This window comes from Barbatula barbatula (genome assembly GCF_947034865.1).
Source record: "Barbatula barbatula genome assembly, chromosome: 8".
Lineage (NCBI taxonomy): Eukaryota > Metazoa > Chordata > Actinopteri > Cypriniformes > Nemacheilidae > Barbatula > Barbatula barbatula.
The window spans coordinates 25,400,994-25,428,480 of NC_136771.1; the positions used below are offsets into that span (position 1 = coordinate 25,400,994).

Here is a 27,487-nt window from a genome sequence, read left to right on the forward strand (position 1 = left end):
GTGTGTGTCTATTGAACCATCACCTGTGTGTGTGTGTGTCTATTGAACCATCACCTGTGTGTGTCTATTGAACCATCACCTGTGTGTGTGTGTGTGTCTATTGAACCATCACCTGTGTGTGTGTGTCAGGCTCGGATGGAGAGGATGGAGGCTTTCAATCAGAAGGGTGAGGAGCTGGCGAGAGGTCTGGCGGAGAGTAAGAAGAAGCTGGTGGAGGTGCAGCGTCGCGTGCAGGAGCTCAGCGTGACCTCCACAGACGAGAGTAAAGCAGAACTCAGTAAAGCTCAGGCTGAGGAGAAACAGCTGAAGAAGGAGGAGAGATCCTGGCAGAAGAAGTTGGACGAGCACCGTCAGGAGGAGAAGAAGATGCCGTGGAACGTTGACACGCTCAGTAAAGAGGGATTCAGTAAGGTGTGTTACACATTTACTCTCATGTGTGACAGCTTTGATAAACAGCGCCGCAGATTCATTTCATAACATTATTGATCTTCTGAGGGGATGTGTGTGTGTGATCTCAGCTGTGTCTCGTGTGTTTCTCAGAGCGTCGTCAATGTTAAACCTGAGGTGAAGGACGAGACAGAAGAGGAGAAAGAGCAGAAACACAAAACCTTTGTGGAGAAAAATGAGAAGCAAATCAAACACTTTGGTGAGCTTCTGTTGGGGTTGAATTGTGTCATGTACAGTATTGAATCATGTTCAATGAACGAATACGTATTTCAAATAAACAAACAACGCTCTGTTCTGACACGTGAATGAGTAAACAAATCATTGTGTGATGTTCAGAGAAGAAAGAAAATGACCATCACATGAAAAGAACTCACCTGTCTTCACTGTAAACGTGTTATTGTGTGTTTGTGTGTGTGCGGGTGTTATTGTGTGCGCACGTGTTGTGCTGTGTGTACGCGTGTTGTGTGTGTGTGTGTGTTTGTGCGCGTGTTATTGTGCGCGTGTTGGGGTGTGTGTGTGTGCGCGTGCTAATGTTGTGTGTTTATGCGCGTGTTATTGTGTGTTTATGCGCGTGTTATTGTGTGTTTATGCGCGTGTTATTGTGTGTGTGTGTGTGTATGTTGTTGTGTGTGCGCGTGCTGGTGTGTGTGCTTGTTATTGTGTGTGTGTGTGCGCTCGTGTTGTGTTGTGTGTGCGCGCTCGTGTTGTGTGTGTGTGCGCGTGTTGGGGTGTGTGTGTGTGCGCGTGCTCATGTTGTGTGTTTATGCGCGTGTTATTGTGTGTGTGTGTGTGTGTATGTTGTTGTGTATGCGCGTGCTGGTGTGTGTGCGCTCGTGTTGTGTGTGTGTGTGTGCGCGCTCGTGTTGTGTGGGTGCACGTGTGTGTTGTTGTGTGTGCGCAGGTATGCTGAGGCGCTGGGATGACTCACAGAAATATCTGTCTGATAATCCACACCTGGTGTGTGAAGAAACTGCCAATTACCTGGTGATCATGTGTATCGACCTGGAGGTGGAGGAGGTAATCTGTGTGTCTCTCTCTCTGTCTCTGAGTTGCCTCTTGCTGTTATGTGAGACGCGTGTGTTTGTATGTTTGTATGTCTTGTTTCAGATGTGTGTTTTTCCTGCAGAAACACGCTCTCATGGAGCAGGTGGCTCATCAGACTATCGTCATGCAGTTTATTCTGGAGCTCGCCAAGAGTCTGAAGGTGGATCCAAGAGGCTGCTTTCGCCAGTTCTTCACCAAAATCAAGGTGTGTGTCTGGATGAGTGTGTATTTCAGTAGACGCAGCTCGTGTGTGTGTGTAAGTGCTGCTTTCATTGGTTGTGTGTGTGTTTTCAGACAGCAGATCAGCAATATCAGGATGCCTTTAATGACGAGCTAAAGTCGTTTAAGGAACGCGTGCGTGGCCGGGCCAAGATTCGCATTGAGAAAGCCATGAAAGAATATGAGGAGGAAGAACGTCAGAAGCGTCTGGGTCCCGGCGGTCTGGATCCTGTAGAGGTGTACGAGTCTCTGCCTTCGGTAAGAACTGCGCAACGCAACCCGTTCAATAGCTGTACACCAGGCACGTGAAACCAGTTTAGACCTTACCCCAATCAAACCCTCCTGATGCAGCTCAACAAGATCTACAGACCTGGCACATCCTTCCTGACTAAACAACTAAATGATATATATTTCTTACATATATATGTTTGAGTATTTATATATAGATGTTTTCAAAGTGAAAACAAAAGCAAATGTGTGCACTCGTAGACTGCCCTAACCCTTCTGCTACACAAGCAAAGAAACCGAGAAGAACTGAAACTCCTCTCTTCAGTATTTAAAATTTAGACTGCCATACCAAGCTCAACCGCTAGATGTCAGTGTACATACGCTTTCTTTAAATGCCACCAAACAACGGGACCCATTATACAAATTAATATACAAAAAGTTTATTTAATTAAATATTTATACAATAAAATAAATTAATATATCCATAAATCAGAATCAGAACAAGCTTTATTGCCAGCTGTGCTTACACACACGAGGAATTTGTCTTGGTTAAAGAAGCTTCCAGTACACAAGTAAGGTTACAAGACAAGTAACAATCAACAAAGGCAACGAAAGTACAGAATAAAAATAAAAGTTAAGCACACAAAGGTGAAAGTGCAGTGTGACATATTAAAATATACAAGTTCTGAGTTTATATATGTGAAATGTCTGAGGGAAAGTATTGCACACATGTATTGCACTGTAGGGTGTATGATATGTATATACTGATTGTATGAGATATCTACAGCTGTTTAAAATATACACATTTTAAGGTGCTATATACGAAAAATCTGGCACAAAAATATTGCACACATTTATTGCTAAAGGTGAACATTTAACTGTTCATGAGATAGATGGCCTGAGGAAAGAAGCTCTTCCTGTGTCTGGATGTTTTAGTGCTCGGTGCTCTGTAGCGTCGACCAGATGGTAAGAGTTCAAACAGAGAGTGTGCTGGGTGTGAGGGGTCCAGGGTAATTTTGTGAGCCCTTTTACCCACTCTGGATGAGTACAGTTCTTTAAGTGTAGGAAGAGTAGTGCAAATGATTCGCTCTGCAGTCCGGACTATCCGCTGTAGTCTTCCGAGGTCAGTTTTGGAGGCTGAGCCGAACCAGACGGTGATGGAGGTGCAGATGATGGATTCGATGACAGCTGAGTAGAACTGTACGAGCAGCTCCTGTGGCAGGTTGCCGGAGGAAGTAAAGTCTCTGCTGGGCTTTTTTTACAATAGAGTCGATGTGAGCGTCCCACTTCAGATCCTGAGAGATGGTGGTGCCCAGGAACCTGAATGACTCTACTGCACTCACAGTGCTGTTCATGATGGTGAGTGGGGGAAGTGCAGGGGGGTTTCTCCTAAAGTCCACTATCATCTCCACTGTTTTGAGCGTGTTCAGCTCCAGGTTGTTGTACCTGCACCATAGAGCCAGCTGCTCCACATCCTGTCTGTACGCAGACTCGTCACCGTTCCGGATGAGACCGATAACAGTAGTGTCGTCTGCAAACTTCAGGAGCTTGACGGAGGGGTCTTTAGAGGTGCAGTCGTTGGTGTACAGGGAGAAGAGCAGTGGGGAGAGCACACATCCCTGTGGGGCACCAGTGCTGATGGCGCGGCTGTCTGACATGATTTTGCCCATTCTGACTAACTGTTGTCTGTCTGTCAGAAAGCTGGTGATCCATTGACAGACAGAGCTAGGGACAGAGAGCTGGGTCAGTTTGGTCTGGAGCAGTGATGGGATGATTGTATTGAAGGCAGAACTGAAGTCCACGAACAAGATCCTCGCATAAGTCCCTGGTTTGTCCAGATGTTGTAGGGTGTAATGCAGTCCCATGTTAACTGCATCATCCACAGACCGGTTTGCTCTGTAGGCAAACTGCAGGGGGTCCAGCAAAGGGTCAGTGATGACCTTCAAATAAGCCAACACCAGTCTTTCAAATGACTTCATGGCAACAGATGTTAAAGCCCCAGGTCTGTAGTCATTGAGTCCAGTGATCTTTGGTTTCTTTGGGATTGGGATGATGATAGAGCGTTTAAAGCACGAAGGGACTTTGCACAGCTCCAGTGATCTGTTGAAGATCAGTGAGAAGATGGAGGCCAGCTGGTCCGCGCAGGTCTTCAGACAGGCTGGTGAAACACCGTCTGGGCCTGGTGCTTTCATTCTCTTTTGTTTTCTAAAGATCTGGCGTACGTTGTCCTCACTGATCTGAAGTGCAGGGTGGGAGGAGAGGGGGATGGCTGGAGGTGTTGATGGCTGTGTATAGAGATGGTCAGGGTGGGTGTAAAGTGTCTGGTCTAGGGTCTCAAATCTACAATAGAAGTGATTTAAATCTTCAACAAGCTGTTTAGTGCTCTCGATGCTAGGGGATGGTGTCTTGTAGTTGGTAATGTCTTTCAGGCCTTTCCACACTGGGTTTGACCCTTCCACACAACGTTGGCAGAAAACTGGTTTTCCAGCTTTTTGGCGTAGCTCTTTTTAGCCACCCCAATCTCCTTTGTTAGAGTGTTTCTGGCCTGATTATACCAGATCCTGTCCCCGCTCCTGTAGGCATCCTCTTTGGCCTGACGCAGCTGTCTGAGTTTTGGTGTGAACCATGGTTTATCATTGTTGAATGATAAATAAGTCTTTGTAGGGATGCATAAATCCTCACAGAAACTGATGTATGATGTAACAGTTTCTGTGAGCTCGTCCAGATCGGTGGCAGCAGCTTCAAAAACACTCCAGTCAGTGCATTCAAAACAGGCTTGTAAGACCTGCTCTGTGTCGTTGGTCCATCTCTTTACAGTCCTTATTTCTGGCTTAGCAGTTTTAAGTTTTTGTCTGTAAGTTGGTAGCAGATGAACCAGGCAGTGATCACATTTACATTTACATTTATTCATTTGGCAGACACTTTTATCCAAAGCGACTTACAAGTAGTTTTTTTTATACAGTGGAACATTACTGCAGAGCAATCAGGAGTAAGGTGCCTTGCTCAAGGGCCCTTCAGTCATGACCTGCTGGTATTGAGATTAGAACCGGCAACCTTCTGACCACAAGCCCAACGCTCTAACCATTAGGCCACAGCTGACCCCTAGAGTCCTAGAGCTGCTCGGGTGACAGAGCGATATGCACCTTTTATAGTAGTGTAGCAATGGTCTAAAATATTATTGTCTCTTGTGGGGCATGTGATCAGTTGTTTAAATTTAGGCAGCTCACGTGTGAGTTTTGCCTGATTAAAGTCTCCTAGAATGATAAAGACAGAATCCGGGTGTTGTTGTTCTGTGTCTGTGATCAGATCAGCCAGCTGTTGCAGCGCAGTCCACACGTGTGCTTGTGGTGGAATGTAAACACTTACGAGGATGACTGATGAAAACTCCCGCGGCGAGTAGAACGGTTTACAGTTAATGAAAAGTGCTTCCACATCAGGACAGCACATCTTCTTTAACACAGTTACATCCGTACACCACCTTCTGTTGATGTAAAAGCATGTCCCACCACCGCGCGTTTTCCCCGTTGTCTCCGTATCGCGATCCGCTCTGAACAGCTGAAAGTCCGGCAGATTTAATGCGCTGTCCGGAATGGTTTCGTTCAGCCAGGTTTCCGTAAAACACAGAGCAGCAGAGTTTGTAAAAACCTCGTTTTTGCTTGAAAGCAGGCGAAGTTCGTCCATTTTGTTAGGTAGAGAGCGGAGATTCGCAAGATGAATGCTTGGCAACGGCGTTCTTAGGCCGCGCGCGCTTGCGTTTTTCCGGCGTCCTCTCCACGCGACTGCACTGACTAAAATATCCAGCAAAACTTCAGAAAAATCGAAAACTGGTTGCAGATTAGTTGGTGTCCACTGCCGAATGTTCAGCAGTTCGTTCCTTTTAAAACTGATAGTGTTTGACAGACATAAAACAGGACAAACTAATAAAAACAGCAAGACTACTGGAGAGCTGAGGAAACGGCCTATACATAATTATTATAAACTGTACAACCACATAAATTATGTAAAGAAAGCCTTTAAGTCTGCAAATGAATAGTTGCAACCTCGGGACTCGGCCTCAGGTTGTTCCAAACATGTATAAATGTCGTGGTTCTGCTAAAAACAAAGTTATTCGATAGAATGTTAGCAATTTTCAATCATTCACAACCAAAATTAAAATATTTTATTTATTTATTTGTTCCTGTCGAACACCAAATTATATGTTTTCTTTAAGAATTTTCTCGTAACTGTGATGCTCTGATGACAGGAGTTGCAGAAATGCTTTGATGACAAAGACATTCAGATGCTGCAGGACGCCATCAGCAAAATGGATCCAACGGTCAGTGTAACCCACCTGAATGACTTCCATGAGATTGTCTGGACTCTTGAGATGCCATTTATGTGCCTTTGTGTGATGATGCAATTGTGTTTTGACTCTTGCAGGAAGCGAAACACCACATGAAGCGCTGCATTGAATCTGGATTGTGGGTACCCAACTCCAGAGCAGACGAGGAAGCAGATAAAGATCCAGAGGAAGGTGATGAACCGCAATATGAAGAGCTGAAGAAAGAAGATCAGTGACTATCAGTCGAACATCATCCCTGTGACTCCGCCCACTGCTCGTGTCTTTCGTCCCATCTGTCTTCGTCACATTATTATAAATAAAAGTCCAAAGTAAGAGTGCCGAGAAGATTATTTCTTGTCAGATTTGACTGCCTCTGCCGTTAAGGGACAAATGGGTAATTTTGCAGACAGTTATTCCTTTGACCCACATCTCTTCCTCTATTTCATGATTTTATGTATGGATTGCTGTTCAGTCGGAACGATTGTTATTGTAAGATAAAACCCAACAGGGTGATGAGGGCGGTGTTTCACATTAGAGTTGGTTTTGACCAAAATTACTGGATATCATCCCAATAACTATGTCTTCTTGTCTCAACTCGCATCTCTTAACTGCTTATGTGGCGTTTTATTAGTATTTTTATTTCATGGAGTTTGGCGGAGCTGCAGTGAGAGCACATCAGTTCACAGCAGTGTTTGTTTGTTTAGCGGTAGGGTCATCCCACAAAGCTACTCGATTAAACACATTATTATGTTGTTCAGATTGAATCATGACTTCAGGAGAACTCATTGTGTTTGGTTTTATATTGACTGTTGGCATTACCAGTTGAAAAGGCGTTGTTGTTTTTGTTTCAGATGATCTATTCTTAGTTCTGTATGTACAGTTTGTGTTGCAGAATAAAAACATGAGGCTGATGGGAGATTTTTATGGGGTTTTTTCAATGATCAAATGGGTTACTTGGGTGTCACTTCAGCAATATTTAGTTTCATTAATTATAAAAAAGGATATTTAAAATGTTTTTGAAATGGATAACTTGGACTGAATCATGATGTAAAATCAGTCAATAAGACATTAGGGATAGATTTGAACTCCTTCAATACAGTTCAAAATCATCTCAGGGTTAGAACTCAAGAAATGGACAAAAGCACATTCAATTCTTAAAGGGATACTCCACCCAAATGTCATGAATTAATCTCCTCTAGTTGTTCCAGACATTAATAAATGTCTTTGTTTGGTTGAACACAGAGAGATATTTGGTAATAATGATAGCAACCAACAATTCCAAAGCACCATTGACTGTCATGGTAGAAAAGAAAAAATAGAAATGTTTTGGTTCTATTGAACACAAAAGATATTTTGAGGAATGTAGAAAAACAACCAGTTCTGGGGCACTTTTGACCACCATTAAAAATGTCCATACTATGGCAGTCAATGGTGTTTCAGAATTATTGTTTGCTTACGGTTGTCCAACCAAACAAAGACATTTATACATGTCTGGAACAACTAGAGGGTGAGGAATTCATGGCGGAATCTTTTTTGGAAATTGAAAAGGTTACATGTCCTCAGGTTAACATTCATGAGGACTTATACTAGCCCACTTAACCAAGAACTCAAGGGTTTTTTGTGCAAAAAAAGTAAAGAGTAAAAACAAAGATTTATTTAACGTTTTTTATTAAGGCTGATTTTGTAGAGCGTTCTGGAGGCGAGCACACACCTCCTGTTCTCCCAGAGAAATCATGATCTCAGCCACACTGGGACCTTGCTGTCAACAGAGAAACACACACACAGAAAAAACACTCAGCACTCTCCACAACAGCATTCAGCATTTGGTCTGTGTTTGTGTGTTACCTGCTGTGCGCTCAAAGCCAGTCTCAACACCTTCATGAAGATGCTGTATTTAGTTTTCTTCAGTTTGATGCTCTTCAGTTTCAGCTCCGAGCTCAATATTTCAGTGGATGTCAGAGACCTTTCACCTTCAACAACCCTAACCCACACACACACACACACATCATGTGTCACTTAAAAGCACAGAATGTAAATACACAATTGTAAATGTACAAGACATACTGAATGACCGCTGTTATGATGTTTGCTGCCTCTGATGTCACTTCCTCAAGCTGCTGACGGGAGACTTGTGGCCGGATCCACAAATACGAATACACAGGGCCCAGCAGCTCATTTAATGAGCAGATGTGACCCTGCAACACATGAGTATTTTAAGTCAACATCAAATCAATCAAGGGAAAATTTGGGTGTTTCACACCGTTAGCAGTTATTATTATTCATTTGCACTTTAATCTTTAATCACAAACATTAAGCTCCTCTCTCAACAATAACTCTTCACCACACGACGTCACCAACAAAAAAGAGATGGGAGTATACTGAATGTCCAATGGACAGGCATCTTTTGCCCTCCCCTCCAGGCCCAATTAACAACAAACCAATCAAAAAGCTAAAGGCAAAATAAAGCCCCGCCCTACATTTTTTCACATTTCAGAAGCCGTTACACTCGGATACATGTCACGATACAGAAAAGAAGTCTGTTTAGAGACTTCAGATTATCAAAATCTATATGTGCACACACACCCTCACACAAACACACAGAGTGACATGTGCTGCTGTAATCTAACCTTTCTGAGCTGCAGAACTCTCTGGATGTACCGCGCTTCTAGAACGGCACAGTCGTTGATTTGCGATTTGTGTGTGTGAAGAACAAACTGACGGAGCTTCTCCACCAAAACTGCACGTTTGCCCTCATCCTCAATCCTGCGCTGAAGATGAATCCTCAAATCGCACACACACATTTCTTGGTTAGAAATCAAGCCATTAACCAAAAATACAAGAAGGAAGGAGAACAAGCGCTTCTCTCACTACGAAAATATTAAAGAATTTACAATCAACCCAAACTCTAAAACCATAGAAACAAGAATGTTCTCAATCATAGTAAACAAAGTGATGGTGACATGAAATCAAGAACACTGAATGTAGTTATTAGGGCTATAGCTATATTTATTCTAAATCTAGAGTTAGTGTATATAAAAAATACACCCGACTCTTTCTAATAATCACTATGGGAGCAGTGATTCATGTACTCAGAATTATTTTATCTATTTTTCTGAAGGACAACAAACCTGTTGAAATCTGCAAGTTTGCCCAGATCCAGCAGGGCAGAGTGAGTTGTGATCTTGGAAATGTTAAACTCACTAATTAATTCATTCAATTGTCGACCAATACGATTACCTGCAAGACAAAAAAACGGGCCGTTTAATTAAATGTGAACGTTACATCATGTGTCCTAAAGCAGCTGCCGTTACACAAAAGGATGGTGATGATGATGTGGCACTAAACCTTACAGTCCCGTCAGTAAACACAGTAAAAAAGAGTCTGGACATCGGCTCAGAACGGAACACAAACTTCTACAAAAATATACTCATGAGTAGTTGACCACTAAACAGTACATGTCTCCCATGTGTGACATCAATAATGTAGGAAAAAACTCTGCGTCTAGTCTACACAGGACGTGACCCTACACTACACGACAACCTAGCTTTGTGGTGAGCCATCTTTATCAAAAGTGAGATAAAGTTGAGTGAGTGCTCTCCACACAGTCTACATTACTCAAATAATTTTGCTTCTAAACCCGCTTAATACCACACTCTGACCAGACAGAAATATCTGGTTATTGCTGAGAGAAATGTAGGATATACAGTATTAGAGGTAAACCAGCCACAGCTGCTCTGAGAGTAAAACTCTTACATTTGAGAATTATACAATAGAATGCACTTGACAAAGTTATAATGACAAATTTAACATGAACAATAATAATACAACTGAATACCATTTTACCCATGAATAATTGTAACTTTTTATTTGATACAATTTCTAAACATGAATTCATTTAGGGTTATCACTTTGAATGGCCATTTTACATATGGACATGTAACACCCTTTGACTCTTAAGGACGGTTTTAGGGATTAATTTAAATCAGAGTTCTGGAGTACCACTGTCCTGAAGAGTTGAGAGTTTCTAGTATGGTAGGAGGATGTCGATGAGCTGCTTCAGCTTCTGTTAAGAGTTCAACTTAAGTTACCCTAACCCTCCCAGAATGGGTTAGATCTCTCCCTATATACCACACCTGATTCTACTGGTCAGACCCGCTCTGAACTAAGCCACTTTAGAAGTGAAGCATGCAACCTTTAGCCCAAAAACGCTAATGTCATGGCTTCAGCGGTACGTAGGAAAGGAGACCAGAGGGTGTTTTTTTAATGGATGCTTTAATAGAAGCTTCACTACACTGATCGAATCGTTTTTGAGAGCAAAGAGCTGTTCAAAATAAGGAATCGACTGCATGTTCAGTAATGTTCACATGCTGTAAAACTGTGAACTCCACCAACTGCCATTAAATGATTGGCTGAGGGTGCCTCACGTGATCAATGTTCGCTATTACAATTTTTCCTATGATAAGCATTCCAGTCCCTTCCCTAACGCTATATAAGAGTATCTCTGCTCTGAATGTTGGTTAGGGTGTTAATTTAACCTTAACCCTTAATGGCCATACAGGTTGATATCTAAATGTTTTACTCTTTATTTTTGAACACTTTGGAACTGAAACTAAGAATTATTACAAATTTATATTGATTCCGATTCTGCTTATCGATTCAATTCAAATGATACCCAACCCTATGCACAAGTCACCTGTCGTCCTGTGAATTGATACATGTTGCTCAACCATACCGCTCAGAGTACAAGACACCACGAGAGACGTTTCCTAGCCCTGAAAAACGAGACAAAGCGCTCGTGGGGCACTACTGGCACAATTCACCTACTGAATGGTATGGTGTAATTTTAGCAGATAGAAATAGCTCAAACTAGGACTCAAGCATTTGTTGGTCATCCTTGCTTGCTATTTTAGGAATTAACCATTGTAATGATTAGACTGTCCACACGCAGTACTCAAATCAAATGCACAGAGGGATCATTGGTTCATTTGTCGTGACACATCATACCAGTTACATTAGAATCTGCATTACTACTGTTAAGGGATTCCAGCAGAGGTCATAAGAGATCGAGATCGTGTCAAAACAAAGAATGAGATTCCTTTGATTCACCTCCGTATGAAAGTAAGACTGCATAGTTTAACCTTCAAACCAACAAAACCAGTTGAATTGAATGTGAAGGGAGTCATGACAATGATGGATTCTAGAAGACTTACTGTTAAATCCGGAGCCAGCATTAGTGATGATGTCAAGTAAGGTTTCAGGAAAGAAGCCCTGCTCTCTGAAGCTCTGGATGTAAATGTCTCGCTGTCTCTTGGACAGTTTGCTTCCGTCATGGTTCAACAGCAGAGGCAGATGAGCGTAAACGGGTGGAGTCCAGGTCAGCGCTCTGAAGAGCTGCAGATGTTTACTAGTGGAAATGAGCCACTCGGAGCCGCGTAGAACATGACTGATTCTCATGTGATGATCGTCCACCACGTTTGCCAGGTGGTACGTGGGGAATCCATCTGCCTTCATTATGACGGGATCGCCCTCCACCGCTGCAACCTCGTGTCTGCTCCAACCGAAGATCAGATCCTGAAAAGGCTCGGCACCGGTGTCCAGCTTAAAGCGAATGACGTGTGGGACTCCTCGCTCCAGCTTCTCCTGGATCTGCTCTGGGTGCATGTTTCGACACCTGTTATCATACCTTAAAGAGAGAGAGAGAACATTGTTTAATATTTACATCAATGAACTGTCAACCATCCTATAGCAATCTGAAGCCCATCTGGTTCTGTTGTCTCCCACTCAACACGTCTTACAACTAGGCATTGGCCGATAACAGGTTTCAAGGTATACCACAGTTTTGAAAATCTGGGATTTTACTCGTCCTCAATGACGGGAAGTGCAAGAATCCCTCAGGTTGTGTGCAACGAAGAGCGTAAGGAGTCACGTGGCTACCCCCCTCCGGCTGGTGCAAGCCGTCAGTGAGTAAGTGTCATCTGTGTGCAGGATGGACGAAGGAGATTAATTCTTGGAACTTTTTCCCAGTCGAAAAAAACGCAGTTTAAAAAAAATAGCAGCCGAACGCCATGACTTCGGAGGCAACATCTGAGCAAAACATGGTTTGCTCCATAGGATTATAATGTAAAACAGAAACTAGCAGCATCAAAAAAGAAATCAAGTCAAACACGACCTTTAAAATAACATTTGCAACCATCTCAGAGAGTTAGTGGGTTTAGCACTGTTGAAATAAATACTATTTGGCTTTCTACTGAGGAAAATAACATGGCTAACCAACTAGCCCAACATGAACTAGGTGAACATGCTTACATTCCTGCATTATAACTTGGACTGAAAAATAAATGTGAAGAAAGTGAGCATGTCTCCAGAAACATTGTTCAGATAAGGCTTGATGAATGCTTTACTTCAGAATTGGGTTATTTGTTGAGCTGCAGGTTAGGGCTCACTTAAGTGACTGCATTTATTTTTTATTTAATTAAGAAGAACTCAAATATTTATTTTAATTATGTAAAATGATCCAAATAAAACATATTGTATTCAGTGGAAAAAAGTTGTTTTTATTTAAAAGAAAATATTTTAGTGATGTAATAGTAACACCGGGATACCGCCAAACTGTGATAGGTTTGTTTAAGGTTATCATGACGTCAGAATAGCTGATATAATCCATCCACTTCACAGGTGTGACATATCAAGATGCTGATTAGACAGCATGATTATTGCACAGGTGTGCTTAAGGCTGCCACAATAAAAGGCCAATCGAAAATGGGCAGTTTTATCACACAGCACAATGCCACAGATGTTGCAAGTTTTGAAGGAGCAGTTTCCAGTTGAATCCAGACCCTGGATAAGCATTTTTGAAAAACAAAATGACTTAAATAGCCTACAGGACATTGGCTATAATGCTCAATGCTGAAACAATACAATCACTGACATGTTGAGGACGTGGACGAGGTGGGTTAGCATGCACAGAATTCACTCAAAACAGATGTGTTCAGCAGGAGATTTATTTTCCCTTATAACTAACAAAGTCAAGCACGATGTAAATGAAAGATTAACTGTGTAGTGGACAATGCAGAGTATTTAACAGAACTTGAACAGAGTATTTTTAAGTGCAGCAAGAATGAAGTTCTAACGAAACATTACAGTTATTCTTCAGATTTATTTATTGAATGTCTATTGATTTCTTGTTGTGTTTGTTCTGTTGTAAATGCAGGTAACCCATTGAGAGATTAAAATTTGAAAGGTAAATTTTTAAAGCAAAACTCTGAGTGTCATCACATCACGTGTTTGTATATAGACTCTTTACCGTGGTACATATCCATTCCTCTGAGCCTCTTTCTTTAACAGTTCCAGTCTCTGATTGGAGCAGAAGCAGTAGTAGGCGTGTCCTGTGTGCAGCAGTGATGATGCCGCTTGCGTGTACAGTTGTAATCTTTCAGACTGAACGTAGGGCCCGTAATCTCCTCCACGGCGGCTGCTTTCATCTGGCGCCATCCCTGCAACACACACACACACAGTTGTGTACCTGCCCACTATAGCATATCCATCCACACACACAGACACAGACACAGACACACAGTTGTGTACCTGCCCACTATAGCATATCCATCCACACACAGACACAGACACAGACACAGACACAGACACAGACACAGACACAGACACAGACACAGACACAGACACAGACACAGACACAGACACACACACACACACACACACACACACACACACACAGTTGTGTACCTGCCCACTATAGCATATCCATCCACACACACACACACACACACACACACACACACACAGTTGTGTACCTGCCCACTATAGCATATCCATCCACACACACAGACACAGACACACACACACACACACACACACACACACACACACACACACACACACACACACAGTTGTGTACCTGCCCACTATAGCATATCCATCCATCCACACACACACACACACACACAGTTGTGTACCTGCCCACTATAGCATATCCCTCCACACACAGACACACACACACACACACACAGTTGTGTACCTGCCCACTATAGCATATCCATCCATCCACACACACACACACACACACACACAGTTGTGTACCTGCCCACTATAGCATATCCATCCACACACACAGACACAGACACACACACACACACACACACACACACAGTTGTGTACCTGCCCACTATAGCATATCCATCCATCCACACACACACACACACACACACACACACACACACACACACACACACACACACACACACACACACACACACAGTTGTGTACCTGCCCACTATAGCATATCCCTCCACACACAGACACACACACACACACACACACACACAGTTGTGTACCTGCCCACTATAGCATATCCATCCACACACATACACAGACACACACACACAGTTGTGTACCTGCCCACTATAGCATATCCATCCATCCACACACACACGCACACACCCAGAGAGAGTTGTGTACCTGCCCATTCCAGCACGTCTTCGATGGCATCAGCGGCTCCTGGCACCAGTCGTGTCCGGTCGGTGTCCTCGAGCCGCAGAATAAACGTGCCACCGCGCTGTTTGGCAAACAGATAGTTATAGAGAGCCGTGCGAAGACCACCGAGGTGCAGAAACCCTAAACAAACAACAACATCCCAGTCGAAAATAATTCAAACAATCCAATGAAAATCCTCTTTATATTTATTAAATACGCTTGTAATCAAAGTGACACGTGTTCGTGAGACCCCTGAGTATTATTGCTCTTTATGACCCTTATTGCTCCATGAACTCTCTGGAAGTCGCTTTGGATAAAAGCATCTGCTAAATGACTCGATGTAAATGTAGTTTCTTTTCTTCAGCTGCATGTTTATATTTGACACATTTCTTTTATTTACACCATCTATGCCTGCTGATAAGACTAAACGTTGATTTAAGTCTTCATTTCGTTTAACTTCATATTTTCATGCATGTTTTCTTTCTTTTTTACCTGTGGGACTCGGAGCGAATCTGACACGCGTGCACAATCTTCTGCTCACACCGTGTCGCGTCACTTTTCTTAAAACCCATCGGAACATTTTCCTTCATTGACACAAAACCATCTGAATAAATGAAGGAAAAACTCCGTTTAAATAGCAGAGACAAGAAATGACATTAACGCATGTACAGCAGCTGCATGCGCTGAACCAATAGCTGATCCTGACGCGCCGTTCCACTTCCTGCTTCAAAACTGTTTCAAAATAAAAGTTCAAGCACTCGAGAACAAGTCTTGTTCGTAGGAATGTGGTAACCCCTTAGGATAAGATTTAAACAACACTCCAAGGGAAGTGCGACCCCACCTTATTTCGAGAACGGATCGCAGTAGAGACTTGTTAGGGTTAAACATTTTTTTACACGTTTCAGGCCATTTGGAGTCGTTCTTTATAGCTTTCGAAAGTCACTTTTTTTTGTAAAAAAAGACTTGTACTTGTTTTGTCTGAAAACACGCTTTAAACGGGTGAACTGGACTCGACGTCACTGTGGCAGCGAAGGTTGTAGAAGCCTTGACATCCCGATTGCTCTCGATTTGTAGACCCGACTCATAGACTCGTAGTCCCGCCTCGTAAACCCGTTTGGTAGTCGATCTGTATAGCTATCTTGTATAAAGAGAGACTTGTTTTGGCAGAAAACACGCCGATTGGTGTCAGCAATGTAGGTTGTAGGGCAAAAAACGAAGGTTGCACCCCTGGTGAAGTGCACCCCCCCACTTATCTTTCGAAGGGATGTAGGTAGAGACTTGAAATTGCGTATATATAGTAATTGGCGGACGCCCTTTCGAACGCGCTCACTTTTAGCTCGATAGCGCCCCCAGCGGCCGAGATAAGGAAGTGCACCCCCCTTAATGAAAGTGTAAAAGGAAAACGAGGCACGTCATTATATAGTTTCGAGGTCGCCGAGCACGATGGTGAAGGTTTGGAGTCGATCCGAGCTTCCGTTCGGAAGTGCACCCCAGGGTGAAGTTTTGTAAAAGTTTGTAAAATTTTCCTAAGTGGAAAAGTGCAAATTCGTTCACCCAGAAAGCCTTTTTCTACACGTTTCAGGCCATTTGGAGTCGATCTGTATAGTTTTCGAGAGACACTTTTTGTAAAAGGTTCAAGGGGTTGTACTTGGCTGAAAACACGCTCTAAACAGACGAATTTGGAGTCGACGTAACTCGGGCCGCGAAGATCGTAGAACCTAGAGCCAGGTGTCATTCGAAAGGGGAGGTCCAGGCCTTTCCAACGACACCGAGCACGCGTCGCTGCGACCTTAGTAAGCCGAGCTAGACCCCCGAACAGAAAGGCGTTAGGGTTAGGGGAAAAGAAATCCAAGATCTAGGGCCCTAAGGCCCCAAAAATGGCTGTGCACTGGCCCACGTACTACTGACCACCAACGGTCACCCAAGGTCCAGAAGAGGAAACGACGCTGCACCCAAATGTCCCTGCAATTCCCATGAACAATTAGAGTTGTAAAATGTTTGTGTATATTATATCCATGTATTTGTGTGTATATGTGTGTATACACCTCCCAACCACCTTCGTGCCTCAGTAACCACCCGAACCTTTATATGTTAGAGGCGTGTAGACCAGGATTGGATTCCAGGAGGTGAGGTAAGTGTTTGAAAGGTAAGTAGGCTCCTTGTTATTTTTGTTTTAGGTTTGAGATGCCCAGGGTTACTAATGTTAGGTGTGAGGAGTGGGGTTGTGGTGAGGTCTTAGGCGTAATACACGAGGGGGTCCTGATATTAGGTGTTAGGAGAGGGTTAGGGGCAAAAAATCCAAGATCTAGGGCCCTGAGGCCCCAGAAATGGTTGTGCACTGGCCCACTTCCTACTGAACACCTAAGGTCACCCAAGGCCAAGAAGAGAAAACGATGCCGTACCCAAATCTCCCCATGATTTGTGTGAGTATTTAGTTTATGTATGTAGGTGCTGACCAAATTGGGTTATGTTATTTAACCAATATGTGTGTGTATATAGTGTGTGTAGGCATCCCAACAACCTATATGTCTCCGTAATCGGTCAACCCTTTGCCTGTTAAATGGCGTGTTGACCAGGACTGGATTCCAGGAGGATGAGGTAAGTGTTTTAAAAGGTAAGTACGATCATTGTAATTTTTGTTTTAGGGTTAGGTTTAGTTAGGGGTGTACGTATAGGGTTCCTGATATTAGGTGTAAGGATTGAGGTTAGGGTGAGGTCTAAGATGTAACACACGAGGGGGTCCTGATATTAGGTTTAGGAAGAGGATGAGGGTGTACCCTCAGGTGTAATCCACGAGGGGATAGTGACATTAGGTTAGGTTAGGGTTAGGGTTAGGGTTAGGTTAGGGTTAGGTTAGGGTTAGGGGCAAAAAATCCAAGATCTAGGGCCCTGAGGCCCCAGAAATGGCTGTGCACTGGCCCACCCTCTACTGACCACCCAAGGTCACCCGAGGCCAAGAGGAGAAAACGATGTCGCACACGAGTGTCCCCACAATTCCTGTAATATTTTATTTGTGTATGTAAATGCTGACCAAATTGTGTTGTGTTATGTTATATTCCATAAATGTGTGTGTGTGTGTGTGTGTGTGTATATAGAGACAAACCAACAACCTTTATGCATCAGCGACTCCTCAAAAGACCAGGATTGGATTCCAGGAGGTGAGGTAAGTGTTTGAAAGGTAAGTAGGCTCCTTGTTATTTTTGTTTTAGGTTTGAGATGCCCAGGGTTACTAATGTTAGGTGTGAGGAGTGGGGTTGTGGTGAGGTCTTAGGCATAATACACGAGGGGGTCCTGATATTAGGTGTTAGGAGAGGGTTAGGAAAGGGGATAAGGGTGTGCCCTCAGGTGTGATACACGAGGGGATAGTGACATTAGGTTTTAGGGATGAGGTGTGGGTGGCCATCAAATGTTATAACACACCCAAATGAGAGGAGCAGTGTGAGGGGAAAGATTGTTTAAGCCTCGTTCAGGCCTCTAGGGTAAACCGTGTCCAGGCGTTTAATCCAGACGCTCTCGGCTCTAAGTCTCTCCCTTAGAGACCATGCTGGATTTGACTGGAGACCGGTTACCCTGAATGCAGGCAGACCGTGGGTCAGGAAATGTTGAACCAGATGTCTACGTTTATCAATCTTGTGCAAAATGTTAGGGTTAGGGTTAGGGTTAGGGTTAGGTTAGGGTTAGGGTTAGGGTTAGGGTTAGGGTTAGGGTTAGGGTTAGGTTAGGGTTAGGTTGTAGGGCAAAAAACGAAGGTTGCACCCCTGGTGAAGTGCACCCCCCCACTTATCTTTCGAAGGGATGTAGGTAGAGACTTGAAATTGCGTATATATAGTAATTGGCGGACGCCCTTTCGAACGCGCTCACTTTTAGCTCGATAGCGCCCCCAGCGGCCGAGATAAGGAAGTGCACCCCCCTTAATGAAAGTGTAAAAGGAAAACGAGGCACGTCATTATATAGTTTCGAGGTCGCCGAGCACGATGGTGAAGGTTTGGAGTCGATCCGAGCTTCCGTTCGGAAGTGCACCCCAGGGTGAAGTTTTGTAAAAGTTTGTAAAATTTTCCTAAGTGGAAAAGTGCAAATTCGTTCACCCAGAAAGCCTTTTTCTACACGTTTCAGGCCATTTGGAGTCGATCTGTATAGTTTTCGAGAGACACTTTTTGTAAAAGGTTCAAGGGGTTGTACTTGGCTGAAAACACGCTCTAAACAGACGAATTTGGAGTCGACGTAACTCGGGCCGCGAAGATCGTAGAACCTAGAGCCAGGTGTCATTCGAAAGGGGAGGTCCAGGCCTTTCCAACGACACCGAGCACGCGTCGCTGCGACCTTAGTAAGCCGAGCTAGACCCCCGAACAGAAAGGCGTTAGGGTTAGGGGAAAAGAAATCCAAGATCTAGGGCCCTAAGGCCCCAAAAATGGCTGTGCACTGGCCCACGTACTACTGACCACCAACGGTCACCCAAGGTCCAGAAGAGGAAACGACGCTGCACCCAAATGTCCCTGCAATTCCCATGAACAATTAGAGTTGTAAAATGTTTGTGTATATTATATCCATGTATTTGTGTGTATATGTGTGTATACACCTCCCAACCACCTTCGTGCCTCAGTAACCACCCGAACCTTTATATGTTAGAGGCGTGTAGACCAGGATTGGATTCCAGGAGGTGAGGTAAGTGTTTGAAAGGTAAGTAGGCTCCTTGTTATTTTTGTTTTAGGTTTGAGATGCCCAGGGTTACTAATGTTAGGTGTGAGGAGTGGGGTTGTGGTGAGGTCTTAGGCGTAATACACGAGGGGGTCCTGATATTAGGTGTTAGGAGAGGGTTAGGGGCAAAAAATCCAAGATCTAGGGCCCTGAGGCCCCAGAAATGGTTGTGCACTGGCCCACTTCCTACTGAACACCTAAGGTCACCCAAGGCCAAGAAGAGAAAACGATGCCGTACCCAAATCTCCCCATGATTTGTGTGAGTATTTAGTTTATGTATGTAGGTGCTGACCAAATTGGGTTATGTTATTTAACCAATATGTGTGTGTATATAGTGTGTGTAGGCATCCCAACAACCTATATGTCTCCGTAATCGGTCAACCCTTTGCCTGTTAAATGGCGTGTTGACCAGGACTGGATTCCAGGAGGATGAGGTAAGTGTTTTAAAAGGTAAGTACGATCATTGTAATTTTTGTTTTAGGGTTAGGTTTAGTTAGGGGTGTACGTATAGGGTTCCTGATATTAGGTGTAAGGATTGAGGTTAGGGTGAGGTCTAAGATGTAACACACGAGGGGGTCCTGATATTAGGTTTAGGAAGAGGATGAGGGTGTACCCTCAGGTGTAATCCACGAGGGGATAGTGACATTAGGTTAGGTTAGGGTTAGGGTTAGGGTTAGGTTAGGGTTAGGTTAGGGTTAGGGGCAAAAAATCCAAGATCTAGGGCCCTGAGGCCCCAGAAATGGCTGTGCACTGGCCCACCCTCTACTGACCACCCAAGGTCACCCGAGGCCAAGAGGAGAAAACGATGTCGCACACGAGTGTCCCCACAATTCCTGTAATATTTTATTTGTGTATGTAAATGCTGACCAAATTGTGTTGTGTTATGTTATATTCCATAAATGTGTGTGTGTGTGTGTGTGTGTGTATATAGAGACAAACCAACAACCTTTATGCATCAGCGACTCCTCAAAAGACCAGGATTGGATTCCAGGAGGTGAGGTAAGTGTTTGAAAGGTAAGTAGGCTCCTTGTTATTTTTGTTTTAGGTTTGAGATGCCCAGGGTTACTAATGTTAGGTGTGAGGAGTGGGGTTGTGGTGAGGTCTTAGGCATAATACACGAGGGGGTCCTGATATTAGGTGTTAGGAGAGGGTTAGGAAAGGGGATAAGGGTGTGCCCTCAGGTGTGATACACGAGGGGATAGTGACATTAGGTTTTAGGGATGAGGTGTGGGTGGCCATCAAATGTTATAACACACCCAAATGAGAGGAGCAGTGTGAGGGGAAAGATTGTTTAAGCCTCGTTCAGGCCTCTAGGGTAAACCGTGTCCAGGCGTTTAATCCAGACGCTCTCGGCTCTAAGTCTCTCCCTTAGAGACCATGCTGGATTTGACTGGAGACCGGTTAGGGTTAGGGTTAGGGTTAGGTTAGGGTTAGGGTTAGGGTTAGGGTTAGGGTTAGGGTTAGTTAGGGTTAGGGTTAGGGTTAGGTTGTAGGGCAAAAAACGAAGGTTGCACCCCTGGTGAAGTGCACCCCCCCACTTATCTTTCGAAGGGATGTAGGTAGAGACTTGAAATTGCGTATATATAGTAATTGGCGGACGCCCTTTCGAACGCGCTCACTTTTAGCTCGATAGCGCCCCCAGCGGCCGAGATAAGGAAGTGCACCCCCCTTAATGAAAGTGTAAAAGGAAAACGAGGCACGTCATTATATAGTTTCGAGGTCGCCGAGCACGATGGTGAAGGTTTGGAGTCGATCCGAGCTTCCGTTCGGAAGTGCACCCCAGGGTGAAGTTTTGTAAAAGTTTGTAAAATTTTCCTAAGTGGAAAAGTGCAAATTCGTTCACCCAGAAAGCCTTTTTCTACACGTTTCAGGCCATTTGGAGTCGATCTGTATAGTTTTCGAGAGACACTTTTTGTAAAAGGTTCAAGGGGTTGTACTTGGCTGAAAACACGCTCTAAACAGACGAATTTGGAGTCGACGTAACTCGGGCCGCGAAGATCGTAGAACCTAGAGCCAGGTGTCATTCGAAAGGGGAGGTCCAGGCCTTTCCAACGACACCGAGCACGCGTCGCTGCGACCTTAGTAAGCCGAGCTAGACCCCCGAACAGAAAGGCGTTAGGGTTAGGGGAAAAGAAATCCAAGATCTAGGGCCCTAAGGCCCCAAAAATGGCTGTGCACTGGCCCACGTACTACTGACCACCAACGGTCACCCAAGGTCCAGAAGAGGAAACGACGCTGCACCCAAATGTCCCTGCAATTCCCATGAACAATTAGAGTTGTAAAATGTTTGTGTATATTATATCCATGTATTTGTGTGTATATGTGTGTATACACCTCCCAACCACCTTCGTGCCTCAGTAACCACCCGAACCTTTATATGTTAGAGGCGTGTAGACCAGGATTGGATTCCAGGAGGTGAGGTAAGTGTTTGAAAGGTAAGTAGGCTCCTTGTTATTTTTGTTTTAGGTTTGAGATGCCCAGGGTTACTAATGTTAGGTGTGAGGAGTGGGGTTGTGGTGAGGTCTTAGGCGTAATACACGAGGGGGTCCTGATATTAGGTGTTAGGAGAGGGTTAGGGGCAAAAAATCCAAGATCTAGGGCCCTGAGGCCCCAGAAATGGTTGTGCACTGGCCCACTTCCTACTGAACACCTAAGGTCACCCAAGGCCAAGAAGAGAAAACGATGCCGTACCCAAATCTCCCCATGATTTGTGTGAGTATTTAGTTTATGTATGTAGGTGCTGACCAAATTGGGTTATGTTATTTAACCAATATGTGTGTGTATATAGTGTGTGTAGGCATCCCAACAACCTATATGTCTCCGTAATCGGTCAACCCTTTGCCTGTTAAATGGCGTGTTGACCAGGACTGGATTCCAGGAGGATGAGGTAAGTGTTTTAAAAGGTAAGTACGATCATTGTAATTTTTGTTTTAGGGTTAGGTTTAGTTAGGGGTGTACGTATAGGGTTCCTGATATTAGGTGTAAGGATTGAGGTTAGGGTGAGGTCTAAGATGTAACACACGAGGGGGTCCTGATATTAGGTTTAGGAAGAGGATGAGGGTGTACCCTCAGGTGTAATCCACGAGGGGATAGTGACATTAGGTTAGGTTAGGGTTAGGGTTAGGGTTAGGTTAGGGTTAGGTTAGGGTTAGGGGCAAAAAATCCAAGATCTAGGGCCCTGAGGCCCCAGAAATGGCTGTGCACTGGCCCACCCTCTACTGACCACCCAAGGTCACCCGAGGCCAAGAGGAGAAAACGATGTCGCACACGAGTGTCCCCACAATTCCTGTAATATTTTATTTGTGTATGTAAATGCTGACCAAATTGTGTTGTGTTATGTTATATTCCATAAATGTGTGTGTGTGTGTGTGTGTGTGTATATAGAGACAAACCAACAACCTTTATGCATCAGCGACTCCTCAAAAGACCAGGATTGGATTCCAGGAGGTGAGGTAAGTGTTTGAAAGGTAAGTAGGCTCCTTGTTATTTTTGTTTTAGGTTTGAGATGCCCAGGGTTACTAATGTTAGGTGTGAGGAGTGGGGTTGTGGTGAGGTCTTAGGCATAATACACGAGGGGGTCCTGATATTAGGTGTTAGGAGAGGGTTAGGAAAGGGGATAAGGGTGTGCCCTCAGGTGTGATACACGAGGGGATAGTGACATTAGGTTTTAGGGATGAGGTGTGGGTGGCCATCAAATGTTATAACACACCCAAATGAGAGGAGCAGTGTGAGGGGAAAGATTGTTTAAGCCTCGTTCAGGCCTCTAGGGTAAACCGTGTCCAGGCGTTTAATCCAGACGCTCTCGGCTCTAAGTCTCTCCCTTAGAGACCATGCTGGATTTGACTGGAGACCGGTTACCCTGAATGCAGGCAGACCGTGGGTCAGGAAATGTTGAACCAGATGTCTACGTTTATCAATCTTGTGCAAAATGTTAGGGTTAGGGTTAGGGTTAGGGTTAGGTTAGGGTTAGGGTTAGGGTTAGGGTTAGGGTTAGGGTTAGGGTTAGGTTAGGGTTAGGTTGTAGGGCAAAAAACGAAGGTTGCACCCCTGGTGAAGTGCACCCCCCCACTTATCTTTCGAAGGGATGTAGGTAGAGACTTGAAATTGCGTATATATAGTAATTGGCGGACGCCCTTTCGAACGCGCTCACTTTTAGCTCGATAGCGCCCCCAGCGGCCGAGATAAGGAAGTGCACCCCCCTTAATGAAAGTGTAAAAGGAAAACGAGGCACGTCATTATATAGTTTCGAGGTCGCCGAGCACGATGGTGAAGGTTTGGAGTCGATCCGAGCTTCCGTTCGGAAGTGCACCCCAGGGTGAAGTTTTGTAAAAGTTTGTAAAATTTTCCTAAGTGGAAAAGTGCAAATTCGTTCACCCAGAAAGCCTTTTTCTACACGTTTCAGGCCATTTGGAGTCGATCTGTATAGTTTTCGAGAGACACTTTTTGTAAAAGGTTCAAGGGGTTGTACTTGGCTGAAAACACGCTCTAAACAGACGAATTTGGAGTCGACGTAACTCGGGCCGCGAAGATCGTAGAACCTAGAGCCAGGTGTCATTCGAAAGGGGAGGTCCAGGCCTTTCCAACGACACCGAGCACGCGTCGCTGCGACCTTAGTAAGCCGAGCTAGACCCCCGAACAGAAAGGCGTTAGGGTTAGGGGAAAAGAAATCCAAGATCTAGGGCCCTAAGGCCCCAAAAATGGCTGTGCACTGGCCCACGTACTACTGACCACCAACGGTCACCCAAGGTCCAGAAGAGGAAACGACGCTGCACCCAAATGTCCCTGCAATTCCCATGAACAATTAGAGTTGTAAAATGTTTGTGTATATTATATCCATGTATTTGTGTGTATATGTGTGTATACACCTCCCAACCACCTTCGTGCCTCAGTAACCACCCGAACCTTTATATGTTAGAGGCGTGTAGACCAGGATTGGATTCCAGGAGGTGAGGTAAGTGTTTGAAAGGTAAGTAGGCTCCTTGTTATTTTTGTTTTAGGTTTGAGATGCCCAGGGTTACTAATGTTAGGTGTGAGGAGTGGGGTTGTGGTGAGGTCTTAGGCGTAATACACGAGGGGGTCCTGATATTAGGTGTTAGGAGAGGGTTAGGGGCAAAAAATCCAAGATCTAGGGCCCTGAGGCCCCAGAAATGGTTGTGCACTGGCCCACTTCCTACTGAACACCTAAGGTCACCCAAGGCCAAGAAGAGAAAACGATGCCGTACCCAAATCTCCCCATGATTTGTGTGAGTATTTAGTTTATGTATGTAGGTGCTGACCAAATTGGGTTATGTTATTTAACCAATATGTGTGTGTATATAGTGTGTGTAGGCATCCCAACAACCTATATGTCTCCGTAATCGGTCAACCCTTTGCCTGTTAAATGGCGTGTTGACCAGGACTGGATTCCAGGAGGATGAGGTAAGTGTTTTAAAAGGTAAGTACGATCATTGTAATTTTTGTTTTAGGGTTAGGTTTAGTTAGGGGTGTACGTATAGGGTTCCTGATATTAGGTGTAAGGATTGAGGTTAGGGTGAGGTCTAAGATGTAACACACGAGGGGGTCCTGATATTAGGTTTAGGAAGAGGATGAGGGTGTACCCTCAGGTGTAATCCACGAGGGGATAGTGACATTAGGTTAGGTTAGGGTTAGGGTTAGGGTTAGGTTAGGGTTAGGTTAGGGTTAGGGGCAAAAAATCCAAGATCTAGGGCCCTGAGGCCCCAGAAATGGCTGTGCACTGGCCCACCCTCTACTGACCACCCAAGGTCACCCGAGGCCAAGAGGAGAAAACGATGTCGCACACGAGTGTCCCCACAATTCCTGTAATATTTTATTTGTGTATGTAAATGCTGACCAAATTGTGTTGTGTTATGTTATATTCCATAAATGTGTGTGTGTGTGTGTGTGTGTGTATATAGAGACAAACCAACAACCTTTATGCATCAGCGACTCCTCAAAAGACCAGGATTGGATTCCAGGAGGTGAGGTAAGTGTTTGAAAGGTAAGTAGGCTCCTTGTTATTTTTGTTTTAGGTTTGAGATGCCCAGGGTTACTAATGTTAGGTGTGAGGAGTGGGGTTGTGGTGAGGTCTTAGGCATAATACACGAGGGGGTTAGGGTTAGGGTTAGGGTTAGGGTTAGGGTTAGGGTTAGGGTTAGGGTTAGGGTTAGGTTAGGGTTAGGTAGGGTTAGGGTTAGGGTTAGGGTTAGGGTTAGGGTTAGGGTTAGGGTTGGGTTAGGGTTAGGGTTAGGGTTAGGGTTAGGGTTAGGGTGGGTTAGGGTTAGGTTAGGTTAGGGTTAGGGTTAGGTTGTAGGGCAAAAAACGAAGGTTGCACCCCTGGTGAAGTGCACCCCCCCACTTATCTTTCGAAGGGATGTAGGTAGAGACTTGAAATTGCGTATATATAGTAATTGGCGGACGCCCTTTCGAACGCGCTCACTTTTAGCTCGATAGCGCCCCCAGCGGCCGAGATAAGGAAGTGCACCCCCCTTAATGAAAGTGTAAAAGGAAAACGAGGCACGTCATTATATAGTTTCGAGGTCGCCGAGCACGATGGTGAAGGTTTGGAGTCGATCCGAGCTTCCGTTCGGAAGTGCACCCCAGGGTGAAGTTTTGTAAAAGTTTGTAAAATTTTCCTAAGTGGAAAAGTGCAAATTCGTTCACCCAGAAAGCCTTTTTCTACACGTTTCAGGCCATTTGGAGTCGATCTGTATAGTTTTCGAGAGACACTTTTTGTAAAAGGTTCAAGGGGTTGTACTTGGCTGAAAACACGCTCTAAACAGACGAATTTGGAGTCGACGTAACTCGGGCCGCGAAGATCGTAGAACCTAGAGCCAGGTGTCATTCGAAAGGGGAGGTCCAGGCCTTTCCAACGACACCGAGCACGCGTCGCTGCGACCTTAGTAAGCCGAGCTAGACCCCCGAACAGAAAGGCGTTAGGGTTAGGGGAAAAGAAATCCAAGATCTAGGGCCCTAAGGCCCCAAAAATGGCTGTGCACTGGCCCACGTACTACTGACCACCAACGGTCACCCAAGGTCCAGAAGAGGAAACGACGCTGCACCCAAATGTCCCTGCAATTCCCATGAACAATTAGAGTTGTAAAATGTTTGTGTATATTATATCCATGTATTTGTGTGTATATGTGTGTATACACCTCCCAACCACCTTCGTGCCTCAGTAACCACCCGAACCTTTATATGTTAGAGGCGTGTAGACCAGGATTGGATTCCAGGAGGTGAGGTAAGTGTTTGAAAGGTAAGTAGGCTCCTTGTTATTTTTGTTTTAGGTTTGAGATGCCCAGGGTTACTAATGTTAGGTGTGAGGAGTGGGGTTGTGGTGAGGTCTTAGGCGTAATACACGAGGGGGTCCTGATATTAGGTGTTAGGAGAGGGTTAGGGGCAAAAAATCCAAGATCTAGGGCCCTGAGGCCCCAGAAATGGTTGTGCACTGGCCCACTTCCTACTGAACACCTAAGGTCACCCAAGGCCAAGAAGAGAAAACGATGCCGTACCCAAATCTCCCCATGATTTGTGTGAGTATTTAGTTTATGTATGTAGGTGCTGACCAAATTGGGTTATGTTATTTAACCAATATGTGTGTGTATATAGTGTGTGTAGGCATCCCAACAACCTATATGTCTCCGTAATCGGTCAACCCTTTGCCTGTTAAATGGCGTGTTGACCAGGACTGGATTCCAGGAGGATGAGGTAAGTGTTTTAAAAGGTAAGTACGATCATTGTAATTTTTGTTTTAGGGTTAGGTTTAGTTAGGGGTGTACGTATAGGGTTCCTGATATTAGGTGTAAGGATTGAGGTTAGGGTGAGGTCTAAGATGTAACACACGAGGGGGTCCTGATATTAGGTTTAGGAAGAGGATGAGGGTGTACCCTCAGGTGTAATCCACGAGGGGATAGTGACATTAGGTTAGGTTAGGGTTAGGGTTAGGGTTAGGTTAGGGTTAGGTTAGGGTTAGGGGCAAAAAATCCAAGATCTAGGGCCCTGAGGCCCCAGAAATGGCTGTGCACTGGCCCACCCTCTACTGACCACCCA

General features: G+C 44.5%; 2 protein-coding genes across 3 annotated transcripts in view; one reads left to right on the forward strand and one right to left on the reverse strand.

The window, feature by feature from the left end:
• cdc37 (cell division cycle 37 homolog) overlaps positions 1 to 7,170 on the forward strand; it is a 12,536-nt gene extending 5,366 nt beyond the window's left edge. Inside the window, exons 2-8 of the mRNA XM_079463151.1 lie at positions 130 to 411; positions 541 to 646; positions 1,349 to 1,464; positions 1,574 to 1,696; positions 1,786 to 1,968; positions 6,182 to 6,253; positions 6,358 to 7,170. Of these exons, the coding sequence (XP_079319277.1) occupies positions 130 to 411; positions 541 to 646; positions 1,349 to 1,464; positions 1,574 to 1,696; positions 1,786 to 1,968; positions 6,182 to 6,253; positions 6,358 to 6,495 (1,020 nt within the window). The 3' untranslated portion in view covers positions 6,496 to 7,170. The remainder of the gene's footprint in view (positions 1 to 129; positions 412 to 540; positions 647 to 1,348; positions 1,465 to 1,573; positions 1,697 to 1,785; positions 1,969 to 6,181; positions 6,254 to 6,357) is intronic.
• A 743-nt stretch (positions 7,171 to 7,913) lies between these two features.
• ears2 (glutamyl-tRNA synthetase 2, mitochondrial) lies at positions 7,914 to 15,471 on the reverse strand. Of its 2 annotated transcripts, none has more exons than XM_079461535.1 (9): positions 15,239 to 15,471; positions 14,732 to 14,887; positions 13,563 to 13,752; positions 11,470 to 11,942; positions 9,388 to 9,496; positions 8,887 to 9,040; positions 8,324 to 8,454; positions 8,105 to 8,240; positions 7,914 to 8,018 (listed from the first exon to the last, which is right to left on the reverse strand). In XM_079461535.1, exons 1-9 carry the CDS (start codon positions 15,324 to 15,326, stop codon positions 7,929 to 7,931), a joined length of 1,527 nt encoding a protein of 508 aa, XP_079317661.1. In that variant the 5' UTR covers positions 15,327 to 15,471; the 3' UTR covers positions 7,914 to 7,928. The 2 variants fall into 2 exon arrangements, with proteins under 2 accessions (XP_079317661.1, XP_079317662.1); XM_079461536.1 differs by having other exon boundaries at positions 7,918 to 8,018; positions 14,732 to 14,828; positions 15,239 to 15,449.
• Positions 15,472 to 27,487: the final 12,016 nt, after the last annotated feature.

Excerpts from the sequence above, each read along its gene's own strand:
- ears2 (XM_079461535.1), bottom strand. The coding sequence starts at position 15,326 with ATGTTCCGATGGGTTTTAAGAAAAGTGACGCGACACGGTGTGAGCAGA. Across the intron at positions 9,497-11,469 it reads TGCTGGCTCCGGATTTAACA|GTAATCGTATTGGTCGACAA; the intron begins GTAAGTCTTCTA and ends TTTGTCTTGCAG. Across the intron at positions 8,019-8,104 it reads TGGCTTTGAGCGCACAGCAG|CAAGGTCCCAGTGTGGCTGA; the intron begins GTAACACACAAA and ends CTCTGTTGACAG.